Source organism: Ornithodoros turicata, unplaced genomic scaffold (assembly GCF_037126465.1).
Source record: "Ornithodoros turicata isolate Travis unplaced genomic scaffold, ASM3712646v1 ctg00000895.1, whole genome shotgun sequence".
NCBI lineage: Eukaryota > Metazoa > Arthropoda > Arachnida > Ixodida > Argasidae > Ornithodoros > Ornithodoros turicata.
The window spans coordinates 194,056-213,827 of NW_026999412.1; the positions used below are offsets into that span (position 1 = coordinate 194,056).

The 19,772-nt window shown below is 47.2% G+C and overlaps 1 protein-coding gene across 5 annotated transcripts in view; it reads right to left on the reverse strand.

The window, feature by feature from the left end:
• Positions 1 to 2,472: 2,472 nt before the first annotated feature.
• The window catches only part of LOC135375561 (zinc finger protein 883-like), a 45,953-nt gene continuing 28,653 nt past the window's right edge, over positions 2,473 to 19,772 (reverse strand). For 4 of the 5 annotated variants that reach the window (XM_064608234.1, XM_064608236.1, XM_064608232.1 and 1 more), the window contains one exon: positions 17,513 to 19,447. In XM_064608234.1, coding sequence (XP_064464304.1) covers positions 17,823 to 19,447 — 1,625 coding nt within the window. In that variant the 3' untranslated portion in view covers positions 17,513 to 17,822. Of the gene's footprint in view, positions 5,921 to 17,512; positions 19,448 to 19,772 lie in introns of those variants that run through there. The other variant, XM_064608237.1, reaches the window with a different exon arrangement.

The following is a 19,772-nucleotide window of genomic DNA, read 5'->3' on the forward strand; positions in this document are numbered from 1 at the left end:
CCTGTTGGTCTCCTGCGCTCGTCCTTCTCTCGTTGCTCATTTTCTTTGGGATTTTCAAAAAGAAACAAGGTTGATCCCTCGGTGGGTCTGACAAAAATGCGTTAGCATTGAAACTCGAAAATCCCATGGAACTCCACAACACTACACATCCTTTCAACCCTTCACAAACATTGTGCAACCCTTCAATCGAACCTACACTACGAGAACGCACGACAGCATGCTTAGCCAAATGAGCCTTTCGGGCTTCCTCTGCTTCAGCTTGGCATCAGCGTCTCGCAGTCTCTGCCTTGTTTCGCTGGTGCTCCTACGCACAGCTTTCATAACCCTTGATGCGACAACGTGGACACAGCTCTACCCATCAGCCACCAGAGATGCACTGGACGGTGCGAAGCGTCGCCGCGCCCCGCGTTCTCAACGTGCCCTTTCCTTCCCTCTCGACTCGCTCATGTGCCCCGTGCGGAAGCTACAGACAGACCACGCCGCCGTTTTTGCGTAAAAAGAACTCTAATGCTAAAGTACTGAAAGCAAAAACCAGGTGCAACTTCATTCGTCCTTTAACAAAGCAAATGAACAATTTTTTACTTACACAAATTTTTACAAATAGAAAGCACCACACGCGAACAATGCGGCTGCTGCAACAAGGAATATCCCCACTGTATATTCTTTGAGTGTCCAGCCCAGCCCCAGCAACAGCAAAAGACCTAGAACACCAGCCCATCGAAATTGCACTGATTTCCGACAACGCATAGAATGGATGCAGCTTCATAAATACGAAGTGGCCCCCACTTGAGCCAAGAGCAAATAAACGAATAACACAACCTTCCAACCAGGTTGAACCAACCCAACCTTCAGGAGACACCACATAACACCAAAACCAGAAATGGCAGAGAGCCTGGGGGCACCGACACCAATCATTAAGCCCAACCCAGCTGTCAAGGCAAGCGCTCCACTGACTCCATAGTGACGGCTGACCACCAACCCCCAGAGACACCTCGGACCAGTAATAATTCACTGCGTCGGATCCCCCTTTTAATTTTCAAATCTGGACAGTATGTCCACATACTGCTGTGGTGACCTTGACATACCCTGCCCTACCAAAAGAAGGGAATCAGCAGACCCGAGTCTACTACAGATGGCTTTCACTGATATATCGCAGACAAAATACTGGAACATACAACAATAATGTTATCTCATTAAATGCAGGGGTGTGCGACTCTCAATATTTCCACTCAAATCAGTTACATCGAACCGACTGGGGGGAAATGTCAAATACCGCATGCAATATTTGTGCACATTTTACAATAAGTATGCTTGTTGCACTAATAGCTCGCCATTCGTAGCCCGTGGCTTGACTTGTAATTTTTTTTTCTTGCATTAAAGGGACTGTCTGGTAGTGACAGGGGCGATTCCAAAACTTAGCCAACAAATGTATTCGGGAGTTTTGTAGACATGTAGCCGTCAAAATTCCATTCAGAATAACAAAGTCATTCTCGAGGAACTTGTCCAATCATGAAGTAATAGCAGAGGATGAAGCCTGCGCTCTACTCACGGAATGGAATGTCACGTATGACATCGTCCAGTGGGTATGTCCGCCCGTCGGCTGAACGAAGAGTAATGCAGCTGTTTGCCTTTACAATCATTGCCATGGCAGTTGCAACTTGTAGAAGGATCGTGCGTTGAGTCAACCCCAGAAGCTCCCTTTTGCTCTCGAAATGGAGACGCTCGAAACAAAGTAAGAGCTGCAGCTACAGACCTATGTCCCCGCAGGGCGATGTGCATTAAATGTGGGACTACTAAAAATGTGGAAGCAGAGGTTCTTTCCACGAGAACTGGATGCAGCATTTTAATAAACACGCACTCCTAGGTGTATTTTGTCAGCGACGCTTTATTTTGAAACATGATTATTGATTAACATTTCATTGCACACACCTTTCGTTGCTTTCCGCTGCACATTGATAATTGATAAATGTGCAACGGGGAGTGATCGGACGAGCGCTGAATATATTTTTTGTCGAAGCTGGAATGTGACTGCCCGCCCCAATTCTGGACGACAGGGGATTTGTGAGCGTGGTTGGTCTGTGGCCTTTAAACTGTCCCTGAGGATTGGCACGATTGTATGAAACCAGCAAGTACCACTTAGAATATGTGCCGTTCACTTGAAGACTGAAAGAAAATGTAGGAGAATTCCTATGGTCCCCAGTCACTTCTGAAAGTTGAATGTTCACACCGCTGTACTAACGCGAACAAAAGCGGACATTCCCGCGGGGCGACGTAGTAGTTATTGCACTTGTTATTGTTGCCAACACAGATCCCGGTATGGTGCGCTATCGTTCTCAATTTAATATGTTTATTTCATAACTGTTGTCCTTTCTCGGGTATATTCGCAATATTCCATTTTAAACAGAGGGCAATCAAATCTAGGGTACTGAGTCGTCCCTGAGGGTATGTAACGCAAGAGGCATACAATTCGTCTGTGGGAGAAACCTAATCTTTAATTTTACATGATAGCATTTCCTGCTTTTCAGGCGAGCCTACACTTACTGGGTAATTATCGTGATTTTAAAATGCCATGCAGCGGAGTGGTACACAAACTGCTTCTGAAGGTTCAAAGGTCATATACCAAGGAGAGGAGAGCACAAAAACACCACAGATGACACGTCCATGTCGTCTGTCATTTTTGGCTTTCTTCCCTTTCTATGAACCCATTCCAACACGCCCATCTCCGAAATCTCGGCAGATCCGGAGGTCATTTGTGAAGCAAACAATTGGCGTCCTGCTTCAGCTTTGCCATGAAATTGCTTTTGCTTCGTTGCTGAAGTGGGTATGTCTCACCTGAATCTCACATGTTGCGTGGCAACGTTGGCAACATAAGATTATTGGGCATTCCACCCTTATTTTGAGCCATCACATGACCTTCATTTCGAAAGAATTCCATTTCATCTTCAAGAAGTCCATTTGATATATTGTCCAATGCCTCCACACACTCAAAAACTGACAATTTTTTACCCACTGAATTTTGCCAATTCAAAACTCAGAAAAGTCAGATCCCTAGCCACAGCCTACCATTCAACATCAAGCTCAATGTAATTAACATCATTTCCCATCATCTGACACCAGACGTAACATCACATCACATTATTGCCCACCTGTTAGCATCACACCATTGTCCATTACCAACATCGCATCACATTGTTGCCTATCACTCAGTGTCGCATCATTCTGAGTGATGCGATTGTAAATGATGTATTGTAAATACAAATGGTGTCGGTGACGGCCATCATAAGTGAATTCGCCGGCCGCCGGTGCCGGTCGCCGGTGCGTACATTCGCCAATCAGGGCTCATGTATGCAAGCACCAATTGACACAAACATCACATACACAATTTCACCATCCTGTAAGCTCGTTTCCAATGCATACACCTCAAGAACTGCTGTAACTGCCGTTAACATACCCTTAATCCCACACATCATTGTTTGTTGCTTGTTCATTACAAACTTGTTTTCAATCCTGACAGCGGCAAACGACCACGTCACAAATACGTGTTCCAGTTACTGGGACTTGCACTTTAAAAAAAGACGCAAAAATGTGCACATCCCTACCAGGGATTCTTCATTTTTCAGTTCTACAGGAAAGCATTCACAAATATCCGAGTGCAAGGTTCAAGGAAAGATGAGAGGTCACTCAACAGTAGCGTCACCACATAGCACACGCGAGGCCAGTCGTTGTATGGAATGATATCACATTCAACTGGAGAAGGATCCAGTGATGTCATGTTGCAGAGAGGTAATTGTAGGGACCAGCAATCATCTCTGTGAAAGCAGCGTTACGGAGACTGTGGTGTGCACTTCTAATCTCTAGTACCACACACTAGTGTCTCCCAATGATACTAACACCTGCGACATCATTACAACAACTTGCAACGCATTCCACGACACAAGTTCCTGACACAACAGATAAATTATGCCTTCTAACTAACAGAATATTACCATGTGCTGTTTTAGGCCTCCAGGTTGAGGACGTGCAAGAGAACAGAACGGAACTGAAAACACTTGCACAGCTTCTGTCCCAAGTGTGTTGTGCCCACTGTTGAGGTTTGTCCTCTGCAGGTTCTCTGGCTGGAATGTGTTTGCGCTGTGGCTGAACTCTGCAGGAGAGAGCTTGCATTTCTTCACGTGCATGCAGGTCCACTTAAGGTAACCGTGAGTGTGTTATGCTATGTCTCAAGTTTGCACAACAGCGAACGCTCTTGTATGGCTCCTTGACTGTGTGTGTCAGCTCGTAAAACCCATGGTCTGCACTGTGGCTGATCCTGCCGCACAGAGATCGCACTACTATTTCCCCTCGCGCTCATGTGTGTCCACTTGTGACATCTGAATTCCGTGCTGCAGGTGACCTCTGCACAACAGAGGTTAGGGCTTCTCGCCGGTGTGTTTTCGCTTGTGATACCGCAGCTTCGTGCTATTGATGAACGCTGCAGGACAGAGATCGCACTTGTGCGGTTTTATTCCCGTGTGTGTGTGCTTGTGATATGCCAGGTTCGTCCTGTGGTTGAACTCTGCAGGGCAGAGATTGCACTTGTAAGGCATCTCGCCCGTGTGTATCCGCTTGTGGCGCAACAGGTTCGCGCGACAGCTGAACGCTGCAGTACACACATCGCACTTATATGGCCTCTCCCCAGTGTGTCTTCGCTTGTGGCACAGCAGGACTGAGCTATGGGCGAACTCTGCAGTACACAGATTGCACTTGTAGAGCTTCTCAACCGTGTGTTTTCGATTGAGACACGACCGGCCTGTGCTCTGGCTGAACTCAGAAGTACAGAGGTCGCACTTACACGGGTTCTCGTCCGTGTGTTTCCTCTTGTGATATGACAGACTCCTGGTGTTGGTGTACTCCGCAGGGCAGACATCGCACTTGTATAGCTTCTCTCCCGTGTGTGTTCGCCTGTGAATCCGCAGGCCTGCCCTCTCGCCGAACTCTGCAGGACAGAGATCGCACTTATGGGGCTTCTCGCCCGTGTGCGTGCGCTTGTGACGCAACAGGTTCGAGTTACGGTTGAACTCTGCATTACAGAGATCGCACTTGTAGGGCTTCTCACCCGTGTGTTTCCGCTTGTGACCCCTCAGGGTTGTGCTATGACTGAACCTTGCAGGACAAAGGTTGCACTTATAGGGCTTCTTGCCTGTGTGTTTTTGCTTGTGATATGACAAGCTCGAGTGGTAAATGAACTCTGCGGGGCAGAGATCGCATTTATAGGGCTTTTCGCCTGTATGTCTTCTCTTGTGACGCTTGAGAATCGTGCTTTGCCTGAACTGTGCAGGACAGAGATCGCACTTGTGTGGATTCTCACTCGTATGTGTTCTCTTGTGATCTCGCAGCATTGCAATCTTGCTGAATTCTGCAGCGCAGATATCGCATTTGTATGGCTCCATGCCTGTGTGCTTTCGCTTGTGGTGGGACAGGGCAGAACTGTGGCTGAACTCTGCAGGACAGAGATCACATTTGTAGGGCATCTTGCTTGTGTGTCGAAGGCGCATACTGTGGCTGGACTCTGCAGGGCAGAGATTGGATTTGTATGCACTCGATGAGCATGCAAGTGCAGGTACCATAGCCTTGTGCAACCCTTCTCCTGTGCAACGCTTTGCATGTACCCGCAGTGTTGATGCATGACTGAATGTTGCAGAGCATGTGTCGCAGGCAAATGTTGATGACTTGCCTGCCTGTTGACTCTCGCTCTGGGCTGAAGATTGCTCAGTGGGTCGACCGTCGGTAGTGATTAGTGCAGAACTATTGAATACTGCTTCAGTAGTTGTTGTGCTGATTTCAAACTGTGCATTTGAAGAGAGGCAACGCGAAGATGCTTGATCACAAGAGTAACTGGGCTCGTCCTTAATATGAAGCCTACCTCTGCTTTCTTTTGCTCCTGAAATTGCAGAAATCGGGCATTGAGAGCGTAGACAATTTTCTAGTCAACTAACGTAGGCATAACATTTGCTCACACAACTAAGGCACAATATGACAATAAAATGTGTCATATTGACGCGACGTTATTTATGAAAGCAGGAAGCCCAACAGTCACCTATCATCGTTTCAGACAAATCCAGCACTCCAGTTAAAGTAGCGCAAAAGTCACTTTTAACATGCTGTGTTCCTTTCATAAAAATGCTGTGTAGCAAGTAAAATGCAATCTGAGAACTACTTCACCAAAGAGAGTCATAACCAGCGCAGAAATTGAATATAAAATGCACCAGAAAGGCGGCCTTGGTGGTGAGCAGTACAGTCAATCCTCGTTAATTGGACCGAGGCCGTTCCCACAGATTTCGGTCATGAAGTGAACTGTCATATTAACGAGCGACATGGATGATGATCCAGGTAAGCCCTCCATAAAGGAAGTCTGTTTGACTCTGCCTCATTTATTGAAGATGCATACATTGCAAGTACACGATTTCAATTCAATTTATTTTATTTGACCAACACAACTTATTATTTGCATCCTTACAATTTGTACACAATTTATCAACGAAAGAAATCCGTTAAAAGCGTCTGTTAAAAAAAACTGTCAATGTGTAGCATTTCGGCTAACTCAGCTGTACGGGTGATGGTGAATACATACCATGCGTAGGTCATTTCTTGACCACTGAACTTGTGGGTCAGGAGGATAACTCGGTATAACTGGTGTCGTGACTTTGCCATTAACAGCATGGTGTGTTTTTCTGGAGCCACTGAACTTTTGGGTGAGGGTCACAATAACGGGGCAGAATACACGTGTTCGCCCCAGTGTCACAGGTGCGCCAATCATTTGTATTATTTTTTTTAGATGTTTACATCTTTCCAACTTTATTTTCTCTGGAACGAATTCCTCCCTAATGGAAACCACCTGTTCAGAGATAGGGGATTCAAGTTGGCTGCAACGGACAAAGCCGCAAGGACACCAGATCCATGTTTTACCTTGGGTTACCGTGTGGGGCTACTTCCTCAATTGCTAACCGTCTAGACACCCCCGAAAGACACCTGTTTGTTTGTAGATGAACAAAAGGGGTTAAAGCTGCTTTAGGGATGGAATTGTGGGGAAAGTGTCCTTCAGGCCGCGCCATGCGGAAGCTGAGCAAGCAGGAATGTCGGAAGGCCGAATGACCAGGTGGTTTAAATGAAGAGGTTGTTTTCTTTGTGTCATTTATTTGTGTCTGGCAAAATGTTATTTAAGTGAGACGCCATCTTGACGGAAGGGAGAGAAAATGTCAGGATTTTGAAGGGAGAAGTCGCTCGCAGATTGAGCGGGGCTTAGGCGACATTCGGTCCGGGGAAGTATGGACGAGCGGGTACGTTGCCGTTAGGTGTGAAAAGTATGTTCAGAGTGTAACGGGCTTCAAGCGTGATTTTACTTGTGCTGTGAAGTGAAGTGATGTGTGACGGAGGGTCAAGGAAACAAGGACTCTGAAGGAAGAAGAAGCAAGGACCCGGCGAACCCAACTCGGAAGTCTTCTCACCCCGCAGATAAGATTTTTACTTGTTGTATTGATGTTTAGGGCCTGAGTGGCATTTCGAGTGTAGTTTTGCAAGCGCCTGTGTGGCAAATTGTTAGTGTTTGTAAGCGCCTGTGTGGCAAGGGCTGGTGTAAGAGCCTGTGTGGCAACGTATGTGTAATTGTACTAAGCGGAAGCGCCTGTGTGGCAGAGATTTGTAGGTTTCGTCGTATTTGTGATTCAAGTAAATGTTTGTTGTGTTTGTTGGCAACATGGCTCCTCACTCGTGTCGCTTACACGCCTAATAGCCAGTCCCCACTGTGTAGACAGGTCAACAAAAACCTCGTCCGGAAATCGCTCCCGTGACAAATTAGTGGCGTCCGCGACAGGACCTGTTACCGTGGGCGACAACTGGTGTGTTGGTTTGGGGCGAACACAGCAGAGGACCGTGTAAAGTGATAATGGAGTTACAAGAGCTATTGTTAGTGGGCGAGAAACTGGGCCTCGAAGGTGCAACGCTGAGAGAATGGATTGAGAAAGAACAGGCAAAAGATCGAGAGAAGCGAGCCGAAGAGCGTGAGTTAGTGCGAGAACGACTACGTGTGAAGGAACTAGAGGTAGCTCGGGAAAAAGAAGCAGCGCGAGATCTAGAGGAAGCCGCTAAGGTTAGAGCGGAGGAAGAACAGCGATGTTTGGAGTTGAGGATTAAGCTACAGGAACTCCAAAACAATGGGTCGGGCCAGGTCGCGACAACAACGGTTGCCCGGGAAGCCGTCAGTACGTTGCCCGTGACGCCGCATCGGTGGCTTGCACCATTTGATGAGAAGAGAGATGACCTCGATGCTTATCTCCTACGGTTTGAGCGGCTGGCTACGGGTCAACGCTGGCCTAAAGAACAGTGGGCTACCGCACTAAGTGTATGCCTCGCAGGAGAATCTTTGGGCGTATTTGCTAGACTGACCCCAGAGGACTCCGCAAATTATGACCAGGTGAAGAAAGCACTCCTACAGCGATTTCGGTTGACGGCGGAGGGATTCCCGAAAGGTTTCGAAACGGAAAGCCCGAGGATGGGGAAACGGGAACACAGTTCGCTGCTCGACTTAGCAACCTATTCGACCGATGGGTGGACATTTCTGAGACCAAGAAAGACTCTGAAGGTTTGCGCGATTTGCTGATAACTGAACAGTTTATTAAAGGGTGTCCATCAAAGCTGGCCACGTTCCTAAGGGAAAGAAAGACAGGTACTCTAACCGAGCTAGCAACAATGGCCGACAGGTTCCTGGAGGCGCAAAATCATGCCAACAGGGGAAGAGGGGATGAGTCCAAAATGCCGGAAGAATCGAGACGTGTGTCGAATGGAAGAAATGGTCGTGATAGAGAGGATGTGCGCAAACAGAAGAGATGCTACCTGTGTAACAGACTAGGACACATAGCTTCAGATTGTAGAACAAGGGTAGGAACAACACAAAGGAGTGTCACGTGTTACACTTGCGGAAAGATTGGACATACTGCGAATTATTGTCAGGAGAGAGGGTCCAAAACATCGCGAGCATCGTGTGTCGTTGCCCCGAGAGTAGGAGAAGAGAAGATGCGTGAGTGGCCGAAGAGGAATATGTGGTGCTGCAGAATGGGGAAAAGCTCCCAATCGTGAATGCCTTTGTAGCCCGCAACACGAAATGTTTGGGAGATGGAATGCCGGTAGTGGTCGGAAGACTGGGGTCACGTGAGGTCACCGTTCTGCGTGACACCGGAAGCAATACTGCGATCGTGCGAAAATCGCTAGTGAGTGAGGACGACATGACGGGAGAGACCAAACCTGTTGTTCTGGTGGATGGGACAGTGAAGTACCTGCCTGAAGCACAGATCAGTATAAGGACCCCCTTCTACAGTGGAGTACTGACTGTGAAATGCATGGAAAGTCCACTCTACGATGTGATTTTAGGGAATCTTCCCAATGTTAGCGCCCCTGACGACCCCAACTCAAAGTGGGAGGAGGAAGACGAAGAAAATCATTGCGGGGAAGCATGTGAAGAGACAGGAGAAGAGAAGGAATTTTCAGCAGCGGTGGAGACGAGACATCAAGCCAGGGAAAGGGCACAAGGCAAGAAGAACAAGGAGCCCCTGCTAGTACCCGAGATAGAGGGATGGCCCGAAGAACCAGCAGAGATAGGGAAGGCACAGCAGGAAGATGAACGTCTGAAATGCTGTTTTGAGAAGTTGGGACAGAAGATGAACTGCCGCAATGAAAGTCACAGCTACGAATACGTGGTGAAAGGAGGAATGTCGTATCGGATGTACAGGATGGGAGGTGGCAGAGACTTGCAACAATTAGCTGTGCCAAAGAAATACCGGCAGATTGTGCTTCAAATGGCACACGATGGAATCATGGCTGGGCATCAAGGTGTCCAGAAGACAACGGATCGCATCCTCACAGAGTTTTTCTGGCCTGGAGTACAAGCCGAGGTGCAGAGATTTGTTAGATCGTGTGATCAGTGCCAGAGAACCACGCCAAAGGGACGAGTAGCAAAGGTACCCCTGGGAAGCACGCCGACCATCGAGGCCCCCCTTTCAGCGCGTAGCAGTCGATATCGTTGGACCAATTTCTCCGAAGACTGCGAGAGGAAACCAATATATCCTCACTATGGTGGATTACGCAACGCGTTATCCGGACGCTGTTGCTCTTCCAGGCATCACGACTGAACATGTGGCTGAAGGACTGGTTGAAATGTTCACACGAACGGGAATTCCCGAGGAGATTTTGAGCGATCGGGGTCCTGCGTTCGTTTCAGAGGCCCAATGAGAGAAGTAAGTCGCCTTCTCTCCCTCAAGCAAATCCATACGACGCCATACCACCCGATGGGTAACGGGCTCGTAGAGAAATTTAATGGTACTATCAAGACCATGCTGAAGCGGATGTGCCAAGAAAAGCCAAAAGAATGGGACAGGTATCTCGCGCCCTTACTATTTGCTTACCGTGAAGTGCCGCAGGCGAGTTTAGGGTTCTCACCTTTTGAATTGCTGTATGGTCGCCACGTGAGAGGCCCCCTATCTGTGTTGAGAGAGCTATGGACCAATAGTGACATCGAGAATGACGTCAAGACGACGTACCAGTATGTCTTTGAACTCCGCAATAAGCTTGAGGAAACGTGCAAGGTGGCACATGAGGAGTTAGAGAGAGCGGGTGCAAGGTACCGTCAGTACTACAACAGGAAGGCTCGGGTGAGAAAGTTGCAAGGGGGAGATCGAGTGCTGATACTGCTGCCAACTGATCGCAATAAGCTACTCATGGAGTGGAAGGGGCCATTTCCTATTCAGAGCAAGAAGGGAGAGGTTGACTACGCAGTGGATTTGGGCCACACAACTAAAGTGTTTCATGTCAACATGCTCAAAAGATATGAGGAGAGGAAGGAGCATCACTGTGAAGGGAAAAGTACGGAAGCATGCAGCGTTCTCACCATTGATGGAAGCGAAAGACATGATTCTGTGCCTATGCTCAATCTCGAGCAAAAGGAAGATTGTAGGCACGTGGTATTCGAGGCAAACAACGAAAGGAAGCTGGGCAGCTTGTACATAAATTCCAGGAAATCATGTCTGATGTGCCAGGGCAGACCAGTGTAACTACTTGCCAGCTGGAGATGACCACTCCACCGCCCGTACATACCAAGCAGTATCCACTGCCATTTGCAGTTCGAAAGGCCGTAGAAGAGGAGGTGCAGGCCATGCTTCGGATGGGAATAATTGAGAAGTCTACTTCTGCTTACAATTCCCCGGTTCTGGTTGTACGCAAGCCAGACAACACTCATCGGCTGTGCGTTGATTTCCGAAAATTGAATGATGGATTAAAAGCAGACGCAGAACCAATCCCAAGAGCAGATCACCTTTTTGCGGAAATTGGGAAGAAGAAATTTTTCACCAAGCTCGACTTCAGCAAAGGGTACTGGCAAATTCCGCTGGACGAAGAATCAAAGCCGATGACGGCATTTTCAACAGCATCGGGGCTGTATCAATTCAGATACATGCCATTCGGATTGAAGACGGGAAGCAGCAGGAGAAGAAGGGAAGCAGCATACGCAGCAGTCGAACGGGAGGGTCTAGCCCTCATTTGGGGTATTCACAAATTTCATACTTATCTGTATGGAAAAAGATTCGTGCTGCAAACAGATCACCAGCCGCTTGTATATATCAACCGTAAGAAACACACGAATACTCGTGTCATGCGATGGAGTTTGCAGTTGCAGGAGTATGATTTTTGTGTGCAGTATTTAAAGGGGAGCGAAAATGTAGGAGCAGACTACCTGAGCAGAATATGATGATCTCATTCGTAAGATTGTAATGTCTCTAGGCCAGTGTGACCATGTGTTTATGCTATTTGTATTTACATTTTATATTGCATGTTCCTGTAACTACAATATATTCTGGGTTTCAATGTGTAGTTTTGGTGTAATGCATGCAAAAAAAAAAAAAGGGAGGAACCTACGTTGTCACTGCGAGGTGGAAAAGTCTTATTCTGGCTTACGTTGTGTATGTCATATTTCATCATTGTCGCACGTGTGTTGTTTGTAAATATTATTCGCATAATATTCTTGTGTTCGGGGTCGTGTCACAGGTGCACCAATCATGTGTATTATTATGTTTAGATGTTTACGTCTTTCCAACTTTATTTTCTCTGGAACGAATTCCTCCCTAAGTTAAACCACCTGTTCAGAGATAGGGGATTCAAGTTGGCTGCAACGGACAAAGCCGCAAGGACACCAGATCCATGTTTTACCTTGGGTTACCGTGTGGGACTACTTCCTCAATTGCTAACCGTCTAGACACCCCCGAAAGACACCTGTTTGTTTGTAGATGAACAAAAGAGGTTAAAGCTGCTTTAGGGATGGAATTGTGGGGAAAGTGTCCTTCAGGCCGCGCCATGCGGAAGCTGAGCAAGCAGGAATGTCAGAAGGCCGAATGACCAGGTGGTTTAAATGAAGAGGTTGTTTTCTTTGTGTCATTTATTTGTGTCTGGCAAAATGTTATTTAAGTGAGACGCCATCTTGACGGAAGGGAGAGAAAATGTCAGGATTTTGAAGGGAGAAGTCGCTCGCAGATTTAGCGGGGCTTAGGCGACATTCGGTCCGGGGAAGTATGGACGAGCGGGTACGTTGCCGTTAGGTGTGAAAAGTATGTTCAGAGTGTAACGGGCTTCAAGCGTGATTTTACTTGTGCTGTGAAGTGAAGTGATGTGTGACGGAGGATCAAGGAAACAAGGACTCTGAAGGAAGAAGAAGCAAGGACCCGGCGAACCCAACTCAGAAGTCTTCTCACCCCGCAGATAAGACTTTTACTAGTTGTATTGATGTTTAGAGCCCGAGTGGCATTTCGAGTATAGTTTTGCAAGCGCCTGTGTGGCAAATTGTTAGTGTTTGTAAGCGCCTGTGTAGCAAGGGTTGGTGTAAGAGCCTGTGTGGCAACGTATGTGTAATTGTACTAAGCGGAAGCGCCTGTGTGGCAGAAATTTGTAGGTTTAGTCGTATTTGTGATTCACGTAAATGTTTGTTGTGTTTGTTGGCAACATGGCTCCTCACTCGTGTCGCTTACACGCCTAACAGCCAGTCCCCACTGTGTAGACAGGTCAACAAAAACCTCGTCCGGGAATCGCTCCCGTGACACCCAGATCATCCACGAAATGTTGGTCATAGTCAGATTATCGAGTTCTCATAACAACGAGGGTCCTTTACACAAGACCTCCATAAGGAAGAAACGGTGCCCCAGAAAATTGGTCATAAAGTGAGGTTGTCATACTAACAAGTGTCATATTAACGTGCATTGACTGTATACCAGCCTGTGACACTGCGTTGGCGCTCGCTGGTTGGTTCAAAGTATAGTCTACTAGTAAGTTTCTCGGGGATCTGAAGAATCACTGCCCACAGGAAAACTCCAGCAGGACAATGAAACCTTCCATGCCCCCATTTCCCGAGTGAACAGGTCTGCGGACTACAAAAGAAAGCACTCTGGCACAAAAAGAAAAAAAATATTGTCGCTGACCTGACCGCGTAGATGTTAGGCTGTCATCGTTCATCTATCTCCTTCTTGTTACTCCCCAGGGGGCGAGTCGAGAGTGAACAAGCACGGCTGTTAGTGTACGTTTTTTTTTTTTACTGGATACATCAAAACTTTGTGTGCTGTTCGGCAAATTTATGCATATACTCGTAGTTTCATCACACATCTTCAACAGAAAATATTTTGGATGGCCCTCTGTACTCCTTTAAACAAGGTGAAATGCAAGGCCTTTTACACAATAGGGGTTCACAAAACCTCTACATGGGAGGAGGATATTCCCTCTTTTCCCTCTCCCAAGTGCACTAGTAGGGGCACAACTTGAGGAGGGTTGCACCCCCAAAGCCCAACCTGACTATGCTACGGCCCCCCAAATTTCCCGTGGAGAGAGGGTTAGGAAAATTGCTCTCGCGTCACACAGGTGCTCGAGTAGCATGCATGCTACCATACTGAGGATGGATAGCGACATGGAGAACAACCCACTAGATACAATAAGTAGTACTTTTTGTTGTTGTGGAGACAGCTGCCACAACAGCGTGGATAACAAGAACATTCAAGATTCTGTTGATGGGCGCTGTAGGCAACAGTTCGGCACGCCCTTTGGCCGAGCCTCTTCCTCCGTGGGCCAATTATAGCGACGGGTTTTTAACGTATTACAGCAGCGTTCTTCTTGCCTTTTTGTATGTGTACGTTTGTCTCTTTACATGTTCAACTTCAGAACAGTTACTTTCCATGTACCGTATCACCACCAGCAATGAGGTAGGGTACATAGGTCGGCGAATTCATTCACGATGGCCTTCACCGACCTCAATCACCATCACGACAGTCACTGAATAGCTTCGCTCAGAGTATTGCATTCCTTTTCCCAGGCACTATGCCGACAGCTGTCTGTCAACATTGAGAGTGCCGACCTCCCATTGGACAAAATCTGCAACTACAAGGCATTTTGTCGACATGCAGTGGAACAGCAGACTCAAAAATGAACTTCGCCACATAAAATGTTCCTAGCCAACTACCATCCTTAGTAACAACGTTCATGCTCCCATGTAACCTCTATGAAACATAACTTGCCACTTACTAACCTAGCTTTTCGACAAAAATTTTCCGCCTCTGCCTGTTCCACAAAATATATTGTCATAACGATAGCTTGCGATCTTGCATTATATTTCCACCCACATACATACCAAATCGCACTGACCATCGTCAAAAAGTACACATTCCATCTTGTTCAACCAAATCCCATGCTGACTCCTTTTTCTACCGCACCGCCATCGACTGGAACCACCTCCCCGGTTCACTGACATCAATTTTGCCCATCACACAGTTCAAAAGTGTCATTAGTGATTATGTAACATTGTAATCAACATTGTTATTGTTATACTTTGTATTCAGCTGTTTTTACCCTGTGTAACCCGTTTATTTTAACCCCCACTCCCCTCTGTAACGCTAACGCCCTCAGGGTATTTAAATAAATAAATAAGTTGCTGAAAGTGCACAAGCAGGGCCCCACGCTCATGTGTATCCGCGTCTGACACCGCAATGTCGTGCTGTGGGTGAACCCTGCAGGACAGAAGTCCCATTAGCTGCGTGTTTGCTTGTGGCACAACAGGGTCAAGCAAGCTACAGTTGAATTCTGCCGTACGAAGATCCCACTTATAGGGCTTCTTTCCCGCTCCCTCACGTGTGTGTTTGCGTGTGACGCCGCAGCCCTGCCCTCTCGTTGAACTCTGCCGTACAAGCATCACACTTATGGGGCTTGTCGCCGGTTATCCGCTTGTAGCACAACGGGCTCGAGCTGTGGCTGAACTCTGCAGGACAGAGGTCACACTTACAGGGCTTCTCGCCTGTGTGTTTTTGCTTGTGATACTTCAGGATCGTGATATGGCCGCACTGTGCAGGGCAGATGTCGCACTTGTATGGCCTCTCACTAATGTGTGTTCTCTTGTGACCTCACAGCACTTAAATACAGTTGCAGACCCATTCATTGGGGAAATTTAAAGTAATAATGAAAACAAGTTAAATTTTAACTTTGTGTGAGAATCTTAATACTCCACTGGTTGGTAGTTTACCAAATTGCACGTGAAGACAGGGTTGCTGTGTCCGTAACTTCGTGAGATCAATGGGCCACAAGAAGCGTTAACATGCATATATATTCCAACAAGTATGGACTACGGCAGTTCATCCAACAAGGCTAAGATAACTAGCTGAACATTTGGTTTTATTCATACTAATTAATGATTTTTTTTTAGAGGCCAGCTTCACTGTCATTGACTGTCAAGGCCCCGCGTTCACAGAACAGGTCATCGCAGGCCGGAAGGTGGCTCGCTGCTTTGAGACTCCTCGACATATTAACACATATATTAACACGACATATTATAACTCGACATATTATCACCACCCATCACTCAACATCACATCGCATCACCGCCCGTCACCCCCTACCACCGATGCCTCGTCTTTCTTTTGTCAGTCTAAAAGAAATATTCACAAATCTGCCACTGCGACATTCAAGGGGCAAGGAAATGTTGCTCCACACTGTATGTGCAGCTTTACCGCATGGCACACCCAGGGCCAATCATTTCATCAAACGATATTAGTCTCAATTCGAGAAGGATTCAGTAACGTCAAGTAAAGTAGCTGCAGTGTCCAGTCCTCATCTCTGCACAAGAAGCATTCTTGAGACTTAGGTCTGCACTTTCAACCTCTCGTGCCATGCAGGAGTGTGTCCCAATGATAACTCCAGCGATGTCATTAACAAATTGTAATGCATTCCACAACAGATGCTCGTGACACAAAAAGGTAATTCTCACGAGTTTTGTTTAATTTTTATTTTGCTAATTTCTTCGGGTTACTTCGTTTACTTCATCGATTTAGCAGATGTAAGGCGTAAAATACCTAAAAAAAGTAGTATTTGACACAAGAAGAATGAAAGAGGAAAGGGGAATAAGACTTTTGCTAACGGAAATAAAGGAAATGAACCTTCGCTGGTAGTTCAGAGCCAGTGTGATGATGTCCCTTCAATGTTTGCTTTCTTTGCGCTGGGTATGCCTATTTGAGATTCAACACGCATCACCACCCAACCCAAGACCAATCGAACTCTTTTTTACCTCTGTCTGTTCATCCGTTCGAGATTCAAAGCAACCATCCGGCAGAAATAAGATGCGCTGGGATACACATTGCACCTGTACGGCCTGTCTTCCCTGTGCACTACCGTGTGCTCCTTTAGGTCACCAGGACAAGGACATGCGACAGAACAGAATTGACATCTGGACGCCCTCTTTCACGTGTACGTGGACTCTGCACTCTTAAAAAATGGGTGCACTTGAACTCCTTTTTCTTGCCACATAAAGAACTCCCTTTTGGGGAGTACAGTTACTCTGAAAAAAGGTGTCTGCTTCACTCCCTCAAGGGGGTAGCACAGCTCTTTCTCCCTGCCTGGGAGTAATATTACTCTCCACTAAGGGGGAAAGCATAACCCCACTTCACAAAGGGAGTGAGGAGACTCCTTTTTGAGAGTAATTGTACTCTCCAAAAGGGAGTTATATATGTGGCAAGGAAAGGAGTTAAAAGTACAACCTTTTTTTTAAGAGTGTGCACTTGCCATGCGTAACTGCAAGATCCCACATGTTATTTTCTAATTCCGCCAGGAAAATTTCAGAGTACACTCGTTAGTAGCACAGTCGTACCGCTTCGGTAAGTCCCGTTACGGGAACACCTTCCGGAACAACGGTCCCGCATTGTCCCTTATGCTCAGCAGCAGGTTATGCTCTGCACTTCTACAGCTTCTATCCCAACTGTGTCACGTCGTCTACTGGCGAGGCAACACCACCTAGATGGAGAAAGCCTACGCATTGCCTCCTCTCCCTCCTTCACTACGTGGACACACATAGACTTCGTCTGCCAGTGCCATTTGCCGTTCTGCGCATTCAAGACACCGCAAATGATTGCAGTTCATGTGGAACCTGCAGACCTAAATATTTAGACAAAAAAAAGTGCGATACGCTTTCCAGGAAATCAGTTTTGAGAGACCGTTTTGTGCTTTATTTCAAACTTTTTCCCATTTCGTACGCAGGGACGTTCAATCACAACTCGCAAACGACGGACGTTCTTCAACCGCGACCCATTGAAAGCACGTTCGTGATTGGCTCCGGTTGTCGAGAACACGATACTGATTGGCTGACTCCTAATTGTTATGTCACTTCAAGGAGCACATAGGCTTTCCGTGGAACAGAGGGTCGCATTTCTTCACGCCTGTGTAGGTACACTTACAGTGACGCAGCAGGTTCATGATCTGCCTCGAGTATGCAGAATAGGAATGCCCTTCTATGGCTTCACACTCGTGTGAATCCGCTTGTGGCGCGACAGGCTGCTGCTACAGTTGAACTTTGCAGTACAGAGATCGCACTTGTAGGGACCGTCGCTCACGTGTGCCCACTTATGATTCTTCAAGTTTGTATTCAGGGTGAATTCTGCAGGACAGAGGTCGCACTTGAAGGGCTTCTCGCCTGTGTGTACTCGCTTGTGGTACCTCAGGCTGGAGCCATGGGAGAACTCTGCAGGACAGAGCTCACACTTATAGGGCTTCCTGCCTGTGTGCTTTTGCTTGTGATTAAACAGGCTGGTGCCATGAGAGAACTCTGCAGGACAGAGATCGCACTTGTAAGGGTTCTTGTCTGTGTGTTTTTGCTTGTGATAGAAGAGGCTGGTGCGATGGCTGAACTCTGCAACACAGGAATCACACTTATAGGGCTTCTTGCCCTCGTGCGCCCACTTGTGACTGAGCAGGCTCTTGCTTTGGCTAAATTCTGCAGGACAGAGATCGCACTTGTATGGCTTCTCCCCCGCGTGTGCTCGGTTGTGATATGACAAGGACTGGCTGCGGCTGAACTCTGCATGACAGAGCTCACACTTGTAAGGCTTCTCGCCCGCGTGCCCCCGCTTGTGGCGCGCCAGGTTCGCGCTACAGCTGAATTCCGCAGTACACAGATTGCACTTAATGGGCTTCTCACCTGTGTGTTTTCGCATGTGGCGTGACAGGCTAAAGCTCTGGGTAAACTCTGCAGTACAAAGATCGCACTTATGGGGCACCTTGCCCACGTGTTTTCGCTTGTGATACAACAGGCTCGCGTCATGGCTGAAATCTGCAGGACAGAGATCGCACTTATAGGGCTTCTCGCCTGTATGCTTTCGCCTGTGATACTTCAGGACCATGTTGTGCATGAACTGGGCAGGACAGAGATCACACTTGTATTGTCTCTCACTCGTGTGTGTTCTCTTGTGATCTTGCAGCTTCACACCCTTGATGAACTCTGCAGGGCAGAGATTGCATTTGAATGGCTTTATGCCCATGTGTTTTCGCTTGTGGTAGGTCAGGCTCATGCAATAGCTGAACTCTGCAGGACAGATATCACACTTGTAGCGCTTCTTGATCCTGTGTGTGTGCTTGTCACGCTGCAGGCACATACTGCGGCTGGACTCTGCAGGGCTGAGATTGCACTTGTATGCACTCGATGCACACGCAAATCCACGTACCTTGGACATCCTTTCTCCCGTTTGACATTTTGCATGCACTTCCAGAGTTGATGCATGACATAATGTTGCAGAACATGTTTTGCAGGCAAATGTCTTCATTTTGTGAGTTTTGAGATGATCCTCCATGTGGCCAGTGCCGATGCATGTAGCCAAACAAACCCCGCACTTATAGAGCCTGTCTTTTTCATGGCTGAATGTTGATGATCGACATGCCTCTCGACTCTCACTCTGGTCGGAAGATTGCTCAATGTGTTGTGCGTGAGCAGCGATTAATGCGGAGTCTTCGAATTGTGGATCAACCGTTGTTGCGCCAATCTCGAACTGTACATTTGAAGAAGTGCGACCTGAAGACACTTGATCACAGGAGCCACTGGGCTGGTCCTTAATACAGAGCCTACCATGGCTTTCTGTTGCTCCTGAAATTGCAGAAATCCGTCATTGAGAGCGCGGACAGCTTTGTAGTCGAATTACGTAAGCATAGCATTTGCTCACGAAACTAATAAGGCACAATATTGCACAAAAATGCGTTGCCATGTTAGAAGCAACATTGTTCATGGATGACTGAAACCCAACAGTGAGCTACCACTTTGTTCGGACACAACCAACACTCCAGTATCACTCATTAACTGCTAACCTCATTAACTCAAAATTTGGGAGACTGTCCACCAAGCGGCGAGGAGGGGGTCATTCATATAAATTTCGTGCGCTCGAAAGTTTCTAATTTCGGCATAGAAAACTTTC